Below are 19,782 nucleotides of genomic sequence, written 5' to 3' on the forward strand. Positions count from 1 at the left end.
TGTTGTGATCGGCCTCAATAGGTCGGCCTGGGAGTGTATCAAATTTTTATTTATCAATTTTCCCAGGGTATAATTAATTTGCTTGACATGATTTTTTTTTTTGCATGTCACAGAATGGGCTGAAGAGGTTAGCTTGCTCTTGCAGTTTACCTCTCTTTCCCCCCCCCCCCCAAACGAACCTCTGCCATTCCAAATAGTCTTCATGAAAAGGGTCAAATGAGCAAACCAGCTTGGCAAAGGTTTGTAAATATATCTAATATTCAGAGGCACTTGGCTATTAACACTTTTTGACTAGTTAGGAGTTGTTAAATTTTAAAAAAAATGATTAAATTGCATAGATAAAAACAACAATGTGAAATGAGGAAAAAGGCATATACTTTTCCTTCCCAATCTAGGTCCAGAATCCCTATTCAAATGGAAGACAATTATGATTCTACACCAGTTCTGGTGCACAGTTGGGTACTCCAGCATATCCCATGGATATTCTGGCTCTGCTACCGGGCTCAGGAAGTCTCTCAATTTCTTTGGCCCCTCTCTTCTCCCCCCCTAGCCCCACCCCACCCCACCATCAGGCAGGAGGTACTGTAGCATTGGGGACTATAAGAATGGGTAACAGCTTCCCCCTCCTGGCGTGAGACTACTGAACTCACTGCCACCACCTGGGCCTCTTCCTGTTTGAAGTGCTAGCAGCATTATATTGTGTACTTTTTAACTTGTGTCATATATGCACATTGTTATTTGTTAATTTATTTCTGGTACTATTAGTGTTGTATGTGAGTTATATGCACTGTGTTGTGTACTTTGGAGAAACCTTGTTTCCTTTGACAGTATACATGTATATAGACTTGTATACTGCCAAATGAAATATATGGACTGAAGAATGATTGGTGCTTTGGTATCTCTTACTCAGGTCGTAAATGACTGAGGTAGAGTGACAATTCTTGGGAGAAGGTGGAAGAATTTTTAACAATTGTTAATTACAAAAATGTATTTTTATACCAAATTATTTACTTCATGTATCCCAGTTTGAGAATTGATAATCATTATTTATGTTGCAAAGCTATTGCAATCCATTTGTTTTTTTGTGTATAATTTATTGCAAAACTCATTAGTGTTTCTCTTCCTATCCATTCTGACAAATCCACAGACTATTTTATTTAAATTAGCAGCATAACAATTGCTCTCTACTTACAGACCTTATTCAACCCAAACAAAACTGTGGTGAAAATGTTTCTAGTAACTTATGACTTCAGTGACATGCCACCAAACCACATAACACTCCTGCGCCACAGGATCTTCCTTGTACCAGTGGAAGAAAATGAAGGAACATGTGAAAATATGGAAAATTCGGAAGTAAAAAGAAAAGTCCTATGTTACCTGATTCATTTAAGGTATGTATAATCTGAAAACAACACCTACATATATCCTAGCACAAGGAAGATTGCTAAAGACTTAGAAAAGTGCACCAGTTGTATAATCTCCCAACATGCTTTTCAGTAAAATTGTTTAGTTTTGGCTAGTGCAAGTTTGATTGTAAATGTAGTAATACAGAGGATGGAAAGAACTTGCAAGGTAATTTGATCCTGTGCTTGCTGATAAATTTACAAGCTCAGCATCTGGTTAGAATCTTGATGAGCTTTGTTTTTGTAAATCAAGCTGTTGGATCTTCAACCGTAGCCATGAAAAGACAGCCCCGATACCAACAGTAATTTAAGCTAAAAGCATTGTCTTTTTATAGAACCTTGCTACATGGGAAGTCATTTGCCCAACACTTCTAATCTGGCTTATTACTCAGTATTTGTAAATTAGTTTTAGAAAACTTAAGCATTTAATAATCAAAATCAGGAAGTGTCATAAATAATCAATTCTGTATATGTGTATGTGTGGAGCAAAGGGCCATGTAATGTGACATATCTAAACCTCAACTCTGTTTCTCTTTCCACAGTCCTTTGGCCTAACTTGTCCATGCCAAACATGTCCACCTGAGCTGCTCCCATTTATCTGCATTTGGCCCACATCCATAAGGCATAGGAGCAGACTTAGGCTTTTTGGCCCATCAAGTCTGCTCTGTCATTTGATCATAGCTGATGCATTTCCCTCTCAACCCTATTCTCCTACCTTCTGCCTGTAACTTCACACTCAAATAAGAACCTCTGTCTTAAATACACCCAAGGAGCTGGCCTCCACAGCTCCCTCTGGCATTGAATCCCACAGATTCACTATTCTCTGGCTGAAGAAATTCTTCCTCATCTCTGTTCTAAATGGATGTCCCTCTTTTCTGATGTTGTGCTCTCTTGACCTTGACTCCCCCACTATAGGAAAGATCCTCTGCACATCTTCTCTTGTCTTGGGCTTTCAACATTTGATAGGTTTCAGAGAGGTTCTTCCCCTCCCCCCCCCCCTTCTAAATTCCAGTGAATTCAGGCTCAGTACCATCAGTCTTCATATGTGATGCACCATCAATAACTCTCGGAGACGTGAGGCGAGATATAGGCTTTTATTGGCTGGAAGAAAGAACAAGCAGCAATTGACCACCACACTACATCCTGGAGACTGAGGCCGGGGCGGTGTCTCCAATCGCCTTTATACCGGGGTCCGTGGGAGGAGCCACAGGAGCAGTCAGCGGGGGGGGGGCATGTCCAGACAGGTATATGTAGTTCACCAAAATATGACAAACCTTTCATTCCCAGAATCATTTTCGTGAAATCCTGTGAATCCTCTCCAATGTCAGCATGTCCTTTCTTAGATAAGGGCCCAAAACTGTGCTCAATACTCCAAGTGAGGTCTCACCAGTGCTTTATAAAGCCTCAGAATTATAGCCTTGTTTTTGTATTCTAGTCCATTCAAAATGAATGCTAATGTTGCATTTGCCTTCCTCACCACCAACTCAACCTGCAAATTAACCTTTAGGAAATCCTTCACGAGGACTCCCAAGTCCCTTTGCACCTTGGATTTTTGAATTTTCTGCAAGTTTAGAAAATAGTCTATACTTTGATACCTTTTATCAAAGTGCATAATCATGCATTTCCTGGCACTGTATTCCATCTGCCATTTATTTGTCCATTCTCCTAATTTGTCTAAATCCTCTTACAGCCACTTTGCTTCCTCAAAACTACCTGCCCCTCCACCTATCCTCATATCATTCCCAAACCTGACCACAAAGCCATCAATTCCATCATCCAAATCAAAATAAAAAGAAGCAATCCCAGCATCAACCCCTATGGAAAACTGCTATTCAAATCAGAAAAGACTCCCTTTATACCCACCTCCTGCCTATCGGCCATGTTCTATCCATGCTAGTATCTTTCCTGTAATACCATGGGCTATTATCTTGCTATGCAGCTTCATGTGGTGCCTTGTCATTGGCCTTCTAAAAATCCAAGTACACAACATCCATTGATTCTTCATCTGTGCTGCTTGTTATTTCCTTAAAGAATTCCAACAGATGGGTCAGGCAAGATTTTCCCTTAAGGAAACCTCTAAACCTGTTCTATCTACGTACCTGCCCAACTGTCTTTTAAATGGTGTAATTGTCCTTGCATCTACCAGTTCCTCTGGCACCACCCTCTGTGTGAAAGACTTGCCCATCAGGTCCTTTAAAGTCCTTTCCTTCTTGCCTTAAATCTGTCTTCTAGTTTTAGACTTCCCTGACCTGGTTCGTAGATAGTCTAATACTAAAAATCATAGGTTTAAGGTGAGAGGGGAAAGATTTAAAAGGGACCTGAGAGGAAATTTCTCTCCTCCCCACCCCCCCCCCCCCCAAGAAATCTTGGGTATATGCAAAAGCTGCCAGAGAAAGCTGTAGGGGCAGGCACAATTACAATGTTTAAAAATCGTTTAGACAGGTGCATGTGGATAGGGAAGTTTTTGGAATGACTGGGTTTTAAACATATGCAAACAAGAGTAGCTGGGTCAGAGCTTTTAGTTGGCACGGATGAGTTGGACTAAAGGGCTAGATTCCATGTTGCTCAACTCTGACTACGATCCTGGGAAAAAGACTGAGAATTCACCTTGTGTGTGCCCCTATATTAATCTTTTATGCTCCAGGCCAGAAGTCCCAGCCTAACTAGTCTCTTCATATAATTAACACCCTCCAGTGCCTGTAATTCTCTTGTGAATGTTTTCTGCACAGTTTATAGCTCAATGACAACCTTCCTATAGCTTGGCAAACACAACTGCACATAATATTCCAAAGAACGTCTTAAGAGCACCTGAAACATGACATCCCAACCCTCACACTCTGTGCCCTGACCAATGAAGGCAAGCTTGCCAAGCACCACCTTCACACCTGTGTTGCCACTTTCAGAGAACTATGTGCTTTACCCCTGGATCTCTGTTCTAACTGTACTCTCCGGGGTCCTGCCATTTACTATACAAGTTTTTACTGTGGATTAACCTAAAATGAACACTTGTTGCGCTTGTCTGAGTTAAATTCCATCTTTATTTCCAATTATATTCTCATCCAAATTATTAATATGAATGCTGAACAACAGTGGACCCATCCCAGTCCCTGTAGCACACTGCTGAGCACAGGCCTCCAATCTGGAAAATAATCCACAGTCATCTGATTCTGAAAAGACTATTTTGTGTCCAGTTGGCTAGCTCACTCTTGGATCCCATGTGATCTAACCATCTGAGCAGCTGACCATGCAGGATTTGTCAAAGACCCTCCCCCCCACACCCCACCACCCTTGTCAATTTTCTTGATTTTAAAAAGCACTCCAGTATAAATGGTGTCCATCCACAAGTCAAATTCTGTAAATGCAAGAGTGTCTGAAATATATTTTTAAATGCTCAAGGCATTAGCAGTACTGGATGAAAGATGATATTAGTGTTTAGTTTGTAGGATTACAAAGAATACAGAGCACAAAAACAGTATCATGAGCCATTGCAGCTAATCTTTCATCATCTAGCCACGTTTGCATAATTATTTTCCTTATCCCATTACTTGTCCAGTCTCTTCATAAACTTGTCTATGCTTCTCACTAAAATCACCTTTTAAGTAATCAAATTTATAACTTTGTTATTAGATTTGATTCTGACTATTTTAGGGTACTCTAGACAAGTTCTACACAGTTAGAAATGTTGCATTGTTTATCAAAGCTCTTAATCATTTTAAAAGCTTCAGTTGCCTCTGAGAAAAGAAACCCAGTCTTAATCCTTCCCTCATATGTACAGTGTATTCCTGCATATTTGGTCACGTCCTTCAGATCATCTTTGCATCCTCTTCACTGCTTTGTTTGCTTTTTATATTAAATATGGATGAGAATATAGGTAACATTATAGTTGGTCTAAGAATTGATGGTGTGGTGGACAGTGGTAACTTGGAAAGTGCAAAGCAGTGCATCTTGAGAAGTTAAATCAAGACAGAACATAAAATGAATGACAGTGCCATGGGGAGTATTGTAGAACAGGAATCTAGAGATCGATCTTCCAAGCAGAAATAGCTGATTTGAACATCTCCTTGACAAGGAGGAAGTAGTTTCGTGTGTTGTATGAGAGGGTTGGATCCACTTAGTGAAATAATCTAATCTTCCTTGTCCAAGATTATATATGATGAATGTCTATTTTGGAATAAGTACAGAAAATGCCAGTGAATTATGTCTTAATGTAGTGGAATGTTAAGTATATATATTTGATCATTTGGCTAGAGTGAGGAATCAAATTCAGTTATGAATTGTTAACTTGATATGTGTGTTCACGTAGACTACATTTGAGTAATTTTCCCTGACACAATTTTGTTATTTAAAAAAAAACTTAATGTTTAAATTAGCATGCAGGTATTCACCTCATTCTACATTTTATCTAAATGCTCAGGTTTCAGAGTTCCAAGTCTGGAAAAATCTACTTGCACAGTGATATTAGGCTGCTGTTTTCCCGAAAATCAAGTGAAGTGGATGCTGGGATACCTTACGAGTTAAAGTCATTTACAGAAATGCCAAGAAATCCAAAATATTCACCACGAGTTTAGCACATCAATTTCAAGACTATCTATATTGGAATTCAGTAATTATTTATCTAGCAATTGGTTCTAACTATGGAGAAAGATTTTCAGTTCAGTGTTAAAACGCATGCTTTGTAATAAATATTAAAGATCTGTTTAAAGTGCAGTTTCCAATGGTGTCATTCTGTACATTTTGATTTTAAAAAGCACAGGAAACTTGCTTTAATGTAGGCTTGAAATAATATTTAATATACACTTTTGCTGTCAGTTGATGGAAATTTAATTCTTTAACCTCAATATCAAAATCCCATTTTACTTTGAAACATTGATCTATTTATCTTAAATATCTTTCATTGCCTATATTAATAATTATTGTAATTGTGTGTTCCCTGATTCATAAACTGTCAGGACCACAAAAGACACATTTGCAGTTTGGGAATAAATAATAGTTTGATTTAACTCTTTAATTTATAGGTCTTGTGCAAAAATCTTTACAATACTTAATGTACAATGTGAATATTGCTGCTTCCAGATTTACTTTCAGAAAACCTTTCCTTCTCCAAAAACTTAATTTTCTGCCTAGTAGGTTTATAAATCTCACTGAAAAGTTAATTTTGCTGCAGAAACTAATTTTAACTTGTTCTAATCTTCTCCCACTTAGAAATAATACTAACAAGGCCATTGGGAAGGGAAAGGGAAGGTGAGAAAAACTGGTTGAATTGGCAATAGTTTAGACCTTTTTTCAATTTAAATTCACTCATTTTACAATTATGTCCAACTTTCGGCGTTTGGCAATGGCAAAGAGCTGTTCTCTGGATGGGAGCTGAGGTAGGAATCTCTTCCTTTTATTTTTCCACCACCAACTAGGGAATCCATGAGACAAAGGGGTGAACACTGATTTAGTTTTGTAATTTTTGGTTAATTCCCCAATCAACAGAAGAATATCAAGCCTCTGCTTTCCCCTTGATGCTTCAACTGTTAATGTCCTTTTACTTGGCACACACACATTGATTATAAATGCACTGTGATGTTTGGTGATAGTTAATGAACTTTTATATTTGCCAAAGTGTTTGAGAAAGGGTGAGTTTCTTCGATGTTCTGATAACTAACCCTTCATTCTGGAGTAAATGAAACTTTTTGTATGGGCAAACTGTAGATTAAAGAGTTAATTAAAATGTTTCCTAATGTTAATTTTACTTTTCATTATGCACTGTGTAGTATTATATTCAGAAGGTACGCTTCAGAAAATACATTAGTTTTTGTTCTTAATATTATTGTTGTTCAAACTCCTAAACCTACTAATCATATTGTTGAAACAGTTGTAGAAACATAAAGCTAAGTGAAGTAGATTGTATTTTTTGATGGAATAAACTGCTGTAAAAATATTGGTTTTGAATATTCTTTTAAATATGCATGCCAAATAAGATCTCGCTGTTCATTTTCTTTATATCTATTTTCCCAAGAGCTAACTTCAAAGATTTTGTGCAAGACAGCAAGCTGATGTCAGATTTGATCTCTAGCCTGTTAATTGATGTCAAAAGTTGACTATTGCCACTAAGCTGCAGAATAAAAATTTGGGTTTCTGTGAATTATGAACTTATAACTACTCTAGCTGAAAATGTATGAGAACTGATAACATTGGGGGATGTAATGGTATTAGGTTCCCTGTCCACAATCCTTAACTCAAAAGGTGAGCCCTATCAGATACAAGTATCTACACGTACTCACTTTAGAAAGTTTATACTGTATCCACCATCAAGGACGAGCTTATTTCCCTGTCTGGTCTCTGCAGTGAGGTCCAGCTGCCAATACCCGATGCCTGAGTGGTGATTTCCCCCTTCCTATCAAGGAGGAGATGCTTCTAGCTAATGAAATAGTCTAAACACTTTTATTTTTAATGACATGTTTAAAATTTAGTCATTGTTATTTACACACTTAACACTCATAGCAGATTTTGTTTTATGAAAGATTTCCAAATTACAAAGAATATCTAAACTGCAAAGGATTTCCGAAAACAGGTACAATGCTTACAAGCTAAAGTAACATACCAACAAGTTCCAGGCAAAAGTCATCCTTCACAGAAACCGAAGATGAGGAATGAATTCTAGTTCTTTTGGCGCAAAGTAATTTACACAGATGATCTAAAACAGCGGTTCCCAACCATTTTTATGCCACGTACCCCCATCATTAACCAAGGGTCTAAAAGCTTCTCTGGATACAGATCCCAGACCCTCACAATGCTGTGAGAGTATACAAATATCCCAACCATTGATCAACTATTCCTGTGACCGTGTTTGATGTGCTAAGTCACATTACCCCATCTGCGTACTTAAAAAAAACTTCCCTCTTAAATTTTGTTTAAACATTTCTCACCTCTCAACTTAGACCTGTGCCTCCAGTGTATGACATTCCCATCCTGGGAAAAAAATTCTATCTATGACTCATAACATTATGTATTTCTTTAGTGTCATAGAGTACTTATAGCAAAGAAACAGCCCTTTGACACATCTAGTCCATGCCAAAATTTTATTCTACCACATCCCAATGACCCAAGCCTGGACCATAGCTTTCCATACTCCTCTCACCTATGTACTTATCCAAACTTTTCTTAAATGCTGCAATCGGGCCACTCCAAGTGGCTCTTTCAGGTCATTGCTTAAACCAAAACTCCAGGGAAAATAATTCAAGTGTATTCACATTTTCTTTGAAAGGTAATACACTCCAACCCTTCAAAACCTCCGCATCATTCCTATACAACACACACAAAATGTTGGAGAAACTCGGCAGGTCAGGCAGGATGCATGGAAATTAACAAATAGGCAATGTTTTAGGCAGAGACACTTCAGGATTGGAAAGGGAGGGAGGAAAGGAGGATGGCTAGTTGGTGACAGGTGAAGCCAGGTGGGTGGGTGGGAAGGGTAAAGGGCTGCAGAAGAATGAACCTGATACGAGAGAAGAGTGGACCATAGGAGAAAGGAGAGAGGTACCAGGGGAGGTGGTGGGCAGGTGAGAAGAGGTAAGGGGCTAGGGTCGGGAATAGAAGAAGGGATGGGAGGGTAAATTTTTACTAGCGGAGAAATTGATATTTAGGTCATTAGGTTGGAAGCTACCCAGATGGAATATAAGTTGTTACTCTTCCACTCTCACGGTGGCTTCATCCTCGCACAAGAGGAGTCGATGAATCAACATGTCAGAATAGGAATTAAAATGTTTCTAATGTCATTCATATAGTAGGGTGACCAAAGCTGCACACTGCTCCAAATATAAACAAATTATAAAAATTTATTTAACTGGAGTATGATTTGCCAAATTTTAATCTCAATGTCCCAACCTCAGCATCCACTTGTTACAAATTTCAGGAAGCTTTGGACTTTCATCCCTCCATCCCACTGTACATCAGTGATCCTAAAGGCCCTGCCACTTATTGCATGTTTTCCTCTTGATTTTGCAAAACACAAGCAACATCTCATAATTGTATGGATTAATCTCCATCTACCATTTTCTGTCCAAAGTTCCATCTGACCTACTAAATCCTGCTGTATCCTTTGGCAACCACCTTCTCTAGCTATAGCCCCATGAATTTTCATGTTATCTGCCAATTTACGAATGAAGCCACCTACATTTTCATCCATGTCGACCTCCAAGTATGCAGGCACAGAAGCATACTGTAGTTTGAAGGAGAGGTAATAGAAGTTGAATGATTTTGCATTTTTTCTGTGAATTCACCTCAGCTGTGGACATTCAAAATGAGATGAAGCACTGATGAGGAAGAATGAAGAGGACTGTACAATGACACAGCCTTGATTCCAGGTGGACACATTGTATGAGGATCATGACTTGTATGTCATTGTGATGCAAAGGATGGTAATAATTTTATTGAAGGTGTTGGAGTTTTTTTTTTAAAGTTTACAATTGTATAGGGTGTTGGTGAGAGTACACCTTGAGTACTGATCCCTTTAGAAAGATATAGTAGCATTGGAGGCTGTCCAAAGGAGATATACCAGGCTAATTTTTGGAATGAACTATGTACATCAAGAGGCTGGATAGGTTAGATCCATATACCTTGTGTTTAGATGAATGAAGTCTTATTGAAGTCTCTTATCAACAACATTTATAAGACATAAACAGTACATGTATAGGAAATGTTGGGCTAAATGCAGGCAAATGGAATTAGCTTCAGTGGATATCATCCAGTTGGGTCAAAACTCATAAATACTCATGGCCTTCTACAGATGCACTGTAGAGAGCATCCTAATGTGTTACGTCATTGCATGGTATAGCAGATGCACTGTGGTGGACAGGAAGGCTTCTACATTGGGTAGTCAGAACTGCCCAGTGCATCACCCATACCAACCTACTCGCCATCAAGGAACTGCTTATATACAGAAAGGTGCCAGCAATATCAGAAAGGATCCCACCCACCTTGCTCATGAACAGTTCCTCCCATTTCCATCAGGGAGGAGGCTACATTGCATCCACACCAGGACCACCAGAGTCAGAACAGTTATTCTGTCCAAAGCCAATCAACATCTCCACTCACCAACCCACGCCACCACCATTTAATCACTTTATATCAGTCACCGTATGTACGGACTCTCCTGCACCTAGCATCACTTTATGTACATATTATCAATATGTGTAGGTATATATAAGCTTTTTTATATAATTGTTCTGTATCTTAGTTTGTTTTTATATGTTGCATCTGATCCAGAGTAACAATTATTTCATTCTCCTTTACGCTTGAGTACGGGAAATTACATTAAACATTAAATAAATTAAACAAACAACGGGTCTGCATCTGTGCTGCATGACGGTATGATACTACACAAGATCCTTAGGCAGGGTAGATAATGAGATATTTTCCCTAAAGGGGAAATCATATATGAGGGGGTATAGTTTCAAGATAAGTGGCTAGTCATTTAATATCAAGGTATATGGAAATTTCTTAATGCAGAGGATAGTGAATTTCTGGAATTCTCTAACCCAGAGAATTGTGGAGGACAGTTCATTATGAGCATTTAAGACGGAGGCAGAAAATTTTTTGAAAGATCTTTGAATTGATGGCAACATGAAATTGGAAGAGCTGATAAAACGAACAGCAAAGAAAGCCTCGTGTTGATATCCTCGAAAGAGTGCAGCCTGTGGAGGACATCCACATCCACAAAGGGCGAAATCTTCAAGTTACTGCCAGTTTCACTGAGCAAAGTGGGCAAATTTCTATTGGTTTGTTTTCAGTACTACATCCTAAATTAGGGTATTCTATTTATCTAGTGCTGGCAAAATAAAATTGACATAGTTACTGACCTCAGCTCATTAAAATCTTTGAGTCATATCATAATTTCTATCAAGTTTCCACTATCTATTGCCTCCTCAAGAACAAATATGGCTGAGGTAACGAGAACAACGTACACAAAAGGCTTCAGTCACCCATGAAATATTTAGAAGAAATTCTAGGCTTGGAAGAAACCAGACAGATAAGGTGGAGCAATCTCAGATGAATTTATAGTCTGGAAAAGTTGTAAAATTTATGGAGTGTGGTGAGTTGAAATAAACAGGATGGATATGTGGGATTTAGTGCAGAAAAGATTACATTCAATGCTCTGAACAAACTTGATCTAGTGTCTATATAACATTTTGTCAGCATTGGCAAGTGTGATCTCATTTATTTCCATTGGTTTATCTTGTATTCAAATATTTCTAAAAATACTTCTTTTGCCAGTCATCTGACCTATGAATTTGAATTCATGAGTACTTATTAGGATTTATTGCTTCCTTCAATTTGATCTGTTTATTGTAATTTAGGTTACCATTTTTTTATTCTAGGCTTCAATTTTTCAGACTGTTACTTGGAAAGGGTGAAAGCTTTTCCTACTTAGAGGGGAGAAGACGCTGAGATATTAGTCATGGTGTCACCAAGCCATTTTAATTATCAGTCTGGATCCCACCCATCTCCTGGCTCATATGGGTCATTATTCAACAGGCAAGCTTAAACTTTGTTCAAAAACAAACCAGATGCTATCCATTCACTTGAAAATAAGTCATTTTTTGAATTCTATTTACAGACTTGAGGCAGCATAAAACTGTAGAAACATTCATTGGGATTGCATAAAGCCATTTTTTGTTTTGCAAAAATGCAAGAGACTCTGCAGATGCTCAAAATCTGGAGTTATACACACAGAATGTGGAGGAACTCAGCAGGTTAGGAAGCATTTATGGAGAGAAATTAACAGATGACATTTTAGCCAGGACCCATCATTAGGGCTATGATGATGAAGGGTCTGAGCCTGAAATGTTGACTGTTTATTTTTCTCCATAGATGCTGCCTGACTTGCTGAGTTCCTCCAGCATTGAGTGTGTTACTCTAGTTTTGCTGTTCTCATGATTAAGATAGAACAAAACAACCAGCTTTACTCGCATAATTTAATTATAACAGATTCTTCAGATTAAGTTATTTGGATTGAATAAATTAGGGTATTGTGTTGAGTGTTTAATGTTTGTAATTTTAGTAGTATGACTATTTTAATTCCAAACATGTGCTACTTTTCATGGTGTAAGTTGTAATTGGCCCTGCAATTTGAAATCCACGTGTTTTGTGGTAAACTTCAGTCAACGTGGAAGAAATGTTATGAGTGAACCTTTAATTTGTGAGGGAAATTGGTAGACAATACATTCTGGAGACTGAGATGGATGACATTTTAAAATTGTGATGCTTCTGTTTTTATTGTCATCCTAATTGCATCTTTAAAAGGGAGAATGAAATTGGGCAATATGCAGTCTCATTTCAGATTAAAGAACAGTTCCATTACTGGAAGAATAAAGTCAGCTTCTTAAATAAACAGAAGCTAACAATTAGGGCACTAAATAAATAAACATCAGCAAACAGGAAAAAAGAACAAACAGCGCACAAATATAGTAACGAGATCATATTCAATTTATGTAACATAAAACACATATCGCAACATCTGGGTGCATTATGTAAGGAATGCATGTCTTTCCAGCTGAGAAAGTGTTATCATGTTTGATGTGGACTGTTGTGGAAAAGGAGAGATTCACATGAATTCATACCGAGAAGTTATTCAAACAAAGAAGGATTCATTTTGCTTCACAAGAAGGCCCATTCATCCCAAAGGAGGATTATACAGTCTCTGATTGGCATTCTTATACATATTTTGGAATTGAGACAAAACAGTACCAACACCAATTTGCAAACAGTTGTCATCTTAAAGCAAATCTGAAGCAAGATGGTGTATAGGTAGCCACTCTGACATCAGTCCCCCTGCTTGATCATCCTATGTCTTGAAGGGCCCTGCATTTGTTTAAGATTGAGTAGTCTGAGCTTTCCTTCCTGTTTCCAACCTACCAGAGGCCATGTGTGTCAAACAGCTTTGTTATATCCGAGCCACATTTCTCTGGTGCCCACCTGTGTTCAACAGATCTACCATTCCCTCACATTTCTGAATTTGCCATAGGGAAAGCCTGTGATTCCTTTTATTTCCCTGTGGGGGGGGGGGGGGGCATTTATCTCAGGAGGACCCAATCATAATTACTTACCTTCCTCTGTTGCCCAATATTTGCACACACTCACCCCTCTGCCCCCTCATACCCCAATAATCCTCCCAAAGCTATACAGTATGTGCAAACACCAGTCAAAACATTGCTATGGATCAGGTCCTGATGTATTGTCCAAATTCTTATCCTGGTAAATTTCTCCAGTCAAATGATCCCTTCACATTAAATGAGCAAGTTACTTTCCTCAAGTGGCAAAAGCAATCTTGATAATCCTCAAATCAGGAGTAATGTGAGGCTCCTATCCAGAAATCTACTCATCGTTGTTTAAGGATTATGGGTTCATTTCAAAGTAGGTTAGTAGTTTTTATCTGTGACCAATATTGACTTTGGAGTACAATCTGGACAGACAGTATAAGTGTGCAATAACTTGGAAAAGTCTGATGTAGGAAGTGTGGGGTCATGCACTTTGATAAGAGGAATCAAAGGGAAGATTAATATCTAAATGATAAGAGAATATGAATTAATTAATTTGAGAAGGATCAAGATATTCTTGTCTATGAATCACAAAAGTTATCAGACAGGTGTTACAGCTGGTTAAGGAGACAAATAGCTTGACGAGGTAGATAGTGAGATGTTTTCACCAATGGGAGAGTGGTTATCTCTGGAATTCTCTATCCCAGAGATTTGTGGAGGCTAAACAATTAGAAGTATTTCAATTGAAGATGGATAAACATTTGGAAGATTGGGAAATGAGGGATCTGGCACAGGAAGAGAAATCCCATTTAATGGTAGGTCAGGCATGAAGGGCCAAGTTACTGACTCCTGCTTCTATTTCCAAGTGTAACTCTCACTTCGGCTAGTGGCTTAATATAGGGGATGATAGCCCCGCCCCCCGGCCCGGCTGAACTTAAGAAATCTCGTTCCGGTGGATGCTGCGCGATGCATCCCCTGATAAAAATCAGTACCATGAAATAACAAACAGTACACAATATGCGACTAAATGATTGAGCTTTATAATTCTTAATTTGGTTATATGGGTTAGTAAAGAAAACAAAAAAAGAAAAATGGCCCATTCTCATGAAACAGTCTAATGAGCAATGTTGGAGCTCAGTGATAAGGCCGTTCGTCCACCCTCGACCTCCTCCGATTGTCATTGACCTTCGGACCCTCGCACCAAGTCCACTCCTTTCGAGGTCTATCAACTCTCTCCATGCACGTCTTCTCTCCTCATCTCTCCCTGACAAAAGACCGCAAATTCCCGGCTCTCAGACAGACAAGAAAGGACAACATCCCACTCATTGGCTAGCGTGCCCTGTTAACCCAAACATTGCTGCTACAGAGTAACCATTACCTCTGCAGTGGAACATTACAGAGAAGCCATAACATTAGCATGAAACCTTACGGCATGTTACACAGATGTTTTCTTATCTTCTTGAAAAATACTACCATTGAAACATTAATCCCACTTATTTTTGTGGTGGCTTTGCCATTATTTTCTTTCCCACTTTAGGCACTGTTGCCTGGGGTTCCCAATCTCTTTCCAAATCATATATTTCAGGAGTCCTACATCTCCTCCCTTCTCTTGTGAAGATTCTTTCTGGCAGTCTTATTGCTGAACCTGTCATCAGTTCTTGGAGGATAACTGCAATTAATCTGCTAGCTATTGTTCCAACAGGATAGTTTCAAAATAGGTTTCTACAGGGGACTACACTTCAGTGCCCCAATTATTTATTTAGTTCTCTCTCTTGATACATAAAGTATTCCATGATATACAAGACACACAAAATGCTGGAGGAACTCAACAAGCCAGGCAGCATCAATGGAAAAGAGTAACCAGTTGATGTTTCAGGACAAGAATCTTCACGATGAGTCCTGAAGAAGGGTCTCATCCTGAAGCATTGACTATTTACTCTTTTCCTTAGATGCTACCTGGCCTGCTAGGTTCTTCCAGCATTTTGTGTGTGTTGCTTTGGATTTCCAGCATCTGCAGATTTTCTCCTGTTTCTATTTCATGATATGCTGTTGTTAAGTAACTATTCATGTCTAAGATTTGCTGCTCAGTACGAACTCACTCTGCATTTCCACAGCAGCATCCTCCTTCACAACCTCTCGCACCTGCACTCCCACTGCAGCATCCAACATCCCCGAGATTTTATTACCCAATTAAAACTCCATTCTCTGGTACTCAGAACAAAAGAACTGTCAACAGAAAGGGTTAACTTTCCTGCACAGATTAGCAGAATTTCAAGCAATGCAGCATGAGACTGAAATCACAATTAATTTACAATACCTTGAACTTTTAAAAATTCACACTGTCCAAAATTGAACAGGACATTTAAAACTATAACTTGCATTTATCAATCAAATTTTTGGTTCTTTCTTATGCAACAAAAGGGAGGAGCCAATCCAAAATCCTAGTCTCAGGCCCAAAAAAGCTCAGTTAAATTGCACTTGAATAATGCTTAAATTGAACCAAATATTGCCATTATTTTTGATTTAGACTGAATGAAACAAAAGCAACTTCACACTATATCTGAATTAAAAACACCATTTTTTAAAAGCTACATTGACTTAGAAGCAGAGACCATAAATTAATTATAATCACAGGAGGATCTTATCTTTAAGGACGAGGAACAGGAACTTGAAAACTCAATGATTTAGGAACAGCTTCTTCCCCTCCGCCTTCAAAACAGTCTATGAATACAATTTGCTATACCTCTTCTGCACTGTTTAACAATTGTAACTTACAGTAATGTTTTAAGTCTTGCATATACTGCTGCCACAAAACAACACATTTCACAACATGTACTGTATCAGTAACAACAAACCTGATTCTGATCCTTGGCTGTTTAGTTCCTAGATGATCTTCTTTCAACCATGACCCTCTGATGCCCACAACATAGTACCAGCATTATAAGCTCATTTACCTTTACTGAATATAACACCTTCAGTCCTGTATTCACTGCCCCTCTTCTCAGATTTGTCTCCATGTTACCTGAAGTTAAATTTTTATCCCTTTCTAAGCTTCCTGACTTACTTTTATTCTGAATATTTCAGTAGCGTCTCCTGCACTCCCCTTCCCTTTTACTTTACCCATAATTTTGGAACCATCCCCTACCACTTAGTTTAAAGCCTATCCATAGCCTCAATTATGCAATTCACCAAGACTCTGGTCCCAGAATGGTTAACTCCCTAGATTATTCCTCTGCTGCTTGTTGCACCAGTTTTTCTGGTCTTTGGAATCACAGCTCAGGTACCACCCAGCATTTTTCCCATCTAGTGAACTTTGGTGGTTTTCATTGAGCCCTCCAGTTAATAAGCCTTTTGATCCTCACTGTGGATCCCAGCTTTGTAGCCATGTATTACTATCCTCGTCACTACACTTTAGTTTTATCGGCCAGGCTGTACATGCATGTTTCTTGCATTAGGTCCTTCGATTGGAATCAAATTTACACGTTCAGGCCAAGACCCTTCATCAGAACTGGAAATAAAAGGGGCAGAAACTGGAATAAAAAGGTGGGGGGGGGGGAGAAGGAATATAAGGTAGCAGGTGATAGGTGAAACCAGGTGAAGGAGAAGATGGACGGTTGGGAAGAGGAATGAAGAATGAAGATGAAAGTGATGGGTGGAAGAGATAAAGGGCTTAAGATGGATTTTAGAAGAATTTATTAACAATGAAAGATATATATACACGAAGGATGAATCAGAGGAAAACATTTACATTCATGGTTGTTACATTATTAAAAGCACAATAAAATTATAGTACCATATTGGGGTGATACTCCCTTACTTTGTTTAAGGAGTTTCCCTGCCCAGGTCAGTCTATCCATGTGCAGTAGTGGAAGGACCCTATAGTGTGCCCCTTCCTCTCAGAGCCTTGGCATTGGCTTCTTCAAGATTCAGTGCATCCCTCAGCATGTCGCCCCGCACCCTGGAATGTGCCAGTTGGCAGCATTTCTTTATGGACTTCTTGCTGTCCTAAAAGTTTTCAGCAGACCAAAGGGAAACTTTCACTGAGTTGAAGATCTGCCAGCAGCACTTGATGTCTGTTTTTGTGTGTGACCCTGGGAACAGCCCATAAACCAGAGGACCCTCTGGTACGCGGCTGCTTGGGTGAACCAGGATAAGGACCCCGGAATCTCTCCCCTCAATCCCTTAGTAAATATACACTCTGCAAAGAGGTGGTGGCTGTCTCTTCTCCACAGCAGCCGTCCCAGGAGCAGAGTGTATTGGGAACATGGGTGTGGTCTGTACAGAAAGGTGAGAGCCCCTTTCACTGCCAGCCAAGTGAGGTCTACACAACCCAAATTCCTGTGCGTTCTGGGTCAGTGAGGCAATCTGAATAACAACTGAAAATGTTGTGGGGTAGAGTGATCACTCAGATGAGTCTTTATCTTGATTAAACTATGAAGTGTTTACCTACTACAGGGAAGAGAAAACTCATTCTCTGATGCACCATCAATAACTCTCTCTGAGACGTAAAGGCGTGATATCGGCTTTTATTGACTGGAAGAAGGAACAAACAGTGAGTGACCACTATACTACATCCTGGAGACTGAGCGGCCAGGCTCAGGCCTTGATCGCCTTTATACAGGGATCTGTGGGAGGAGCCACAGGAGCAGTCAGCAGGGGGCATGTCCAGACAGGTATATGTAGTTCACCACATTCTCTCAAAGACAAAATCCATGCACTCTCCCCCTCTGATTGCCATTCTTACACACATTTTGAGGAAAGGGGGCAGAACTAGACAAGGGAATGTACAAAAGTTCAGTTGCCATTTCTTAACCAATTAGAAGCAATAAAATGAATGATCAGCCACTTCTGACATTACTTTCCCTGCATGGTCGTCATGTTCCTGGAGGCCCTGGCTCTGCTCGATATTGAGTGGCCTCAGGTTTCTTGATTATTAGTGTCTTGTCAGCAGGACAAGACCAGCAGGCCTGTATTCTGAGCCATACTCCACCTGTGTTCAACAAGCTTGCCACCACTCCTGGCATTTCTGCAAAGATTATTTGTCGTAGTGACAAACTTGCAATTCATTTAATCTTTCTGTTGGCATCAGGCATTGAGGAAATCCTGGTCTTTGTATTTACTTTCTTCAAAAAGGCACTATCACTTGCTGTCCGCTATACCAGATCATACCATATAACCATATAACAATTACAGCATGGAAACAGGCCATCTCGGCCCTTCTAGTCTGTGCCAATCGCTTACTCTCACCTAGTCCCACTAACCCACACTCAGCCCATAATCCTCCATTCCTTTCCTGTCCATATACCTATCCAATTTTACTTTAAATGACAATGACAAAACTGATCCCATGAGTTCTGACTATGTTAACTAAATCTTAGATGTAAATCTTTGTCTATATTGCCCAACGTGTCCATGTGTTGACCCAGGCATTGGAGTGGGCAGTTTGTTCCTTAGCTCAGTCACACAAATTAACCCTGCTAAGGCCGAAATGTTCTTTTGTCTTATGATGTGTTTTCTATATTGTAATATGCAAGTTAGGCCTACGTGCTACCTTCCCATGTCAAATCTTTCGCATCACATACAAATAAGGCCAATTGGCCACTGTACTCAACAGTTAGAAAAATTGAGATCAACTTCCACCCCTATGTCATTGAGACATCTATTTGTTTACTACATTATTTTTGTCTACCATCTTCCATTCATCAGAAGTTTCTAATTCGGGACTAATTCCTGGAGATTTAACCAGTATTTTATCATCCATCTCAAATAGTTTGTATAACAAAAGCATTGAAGAAAAATAAATGACAGTCATCTTGTTATTTTTGCTGACATTGAGCAAGAGGTTAATCGTGGCTACCTGGAGAAATACAAATTTCTGAGAAGTACAGTATATCGATGTATGCTTTGTTCTTTTGTTGTGAAACCATTCATCCAGCTGTTCTAACTTGCTCTGATAGGCTGATTCATTGTCACCTGTGGTTCAGTCAGTAATAGTCATGTCACTTGATAAGAAGTCTGGTTAGACCAATCACTATACACATGGAAGAGTAAAACTTCAGCCAGATGCTGTATCTAGAAACTCTCTGTATTTGAACCAGTATATGCTGGGGGTTTCAGACTGACCTCATAAGCCAGGAGACATGCTTCCCATAAACTTGGCCACAAAGCCATCAATTTCGAAAATCCAGATCATTAACATGAAAATAAGTGGTCCCAACACCAAACCCTACGGAACACCACTTGTCACTGGTGACCAACCAGAAAACATCCCCTTTACTCCCACTCTTTTCTTCCTGCCAGTCAGTGAATCTTCTATCCATGCCAGTATCTTTCTTGTAATACCATTGGCTATTATC

General features: G+C 39.2%; 1 protein-coding gene across 11 annotated transcripts in view; it reads left to right on the forward strand.

Annotated features, from left to right (window-relative positions):
- LOC132404888 (atos homolog protein B) overlaps positions 1-7,329 on the forward strand; it is a 119,964-nt gene extending 112,635 nt beyond the window's left edge. For all 11 annotated transcript variants that reach the window (XM_059989459.1, XM_059989462.1, XM_059989455.1 and 8 more), the window contains 2 exons: positions 1,195-1,391; positions 5,818-7,329. In XM_059989459.1, coding sequence (XP_059845442.1) covers positions 1,195-1,391; positions 5,818-5,971 — 351 coding nt within the window. In that variant the 3' untranslated portion in view covers positions 5,972-7,329. The remainder of the gene's footprint in view (positions 1-1,194; positions 1,392-5,817) is intronic.
- Positions 7,330-19,782: the final 12,453 nt, after the last annotated feature.

This window comes from Hypanus sabinus, chromosome 14 (assembly GCF_030144855.1).
Source record: "Hypanus sabinus isolate sHypSab1 chromosome 14, sHypSab1.hap1, whole genome shotgun sequence".
In the NCBI taxonomy this organism is placed as follows: domain Eukaryota; kingdom Metazoa; phylum Chordata; class Chondrichthyes; order Myliobatiformes; family Dasyatidae; genus Hypanus; species Hypanus sabinus.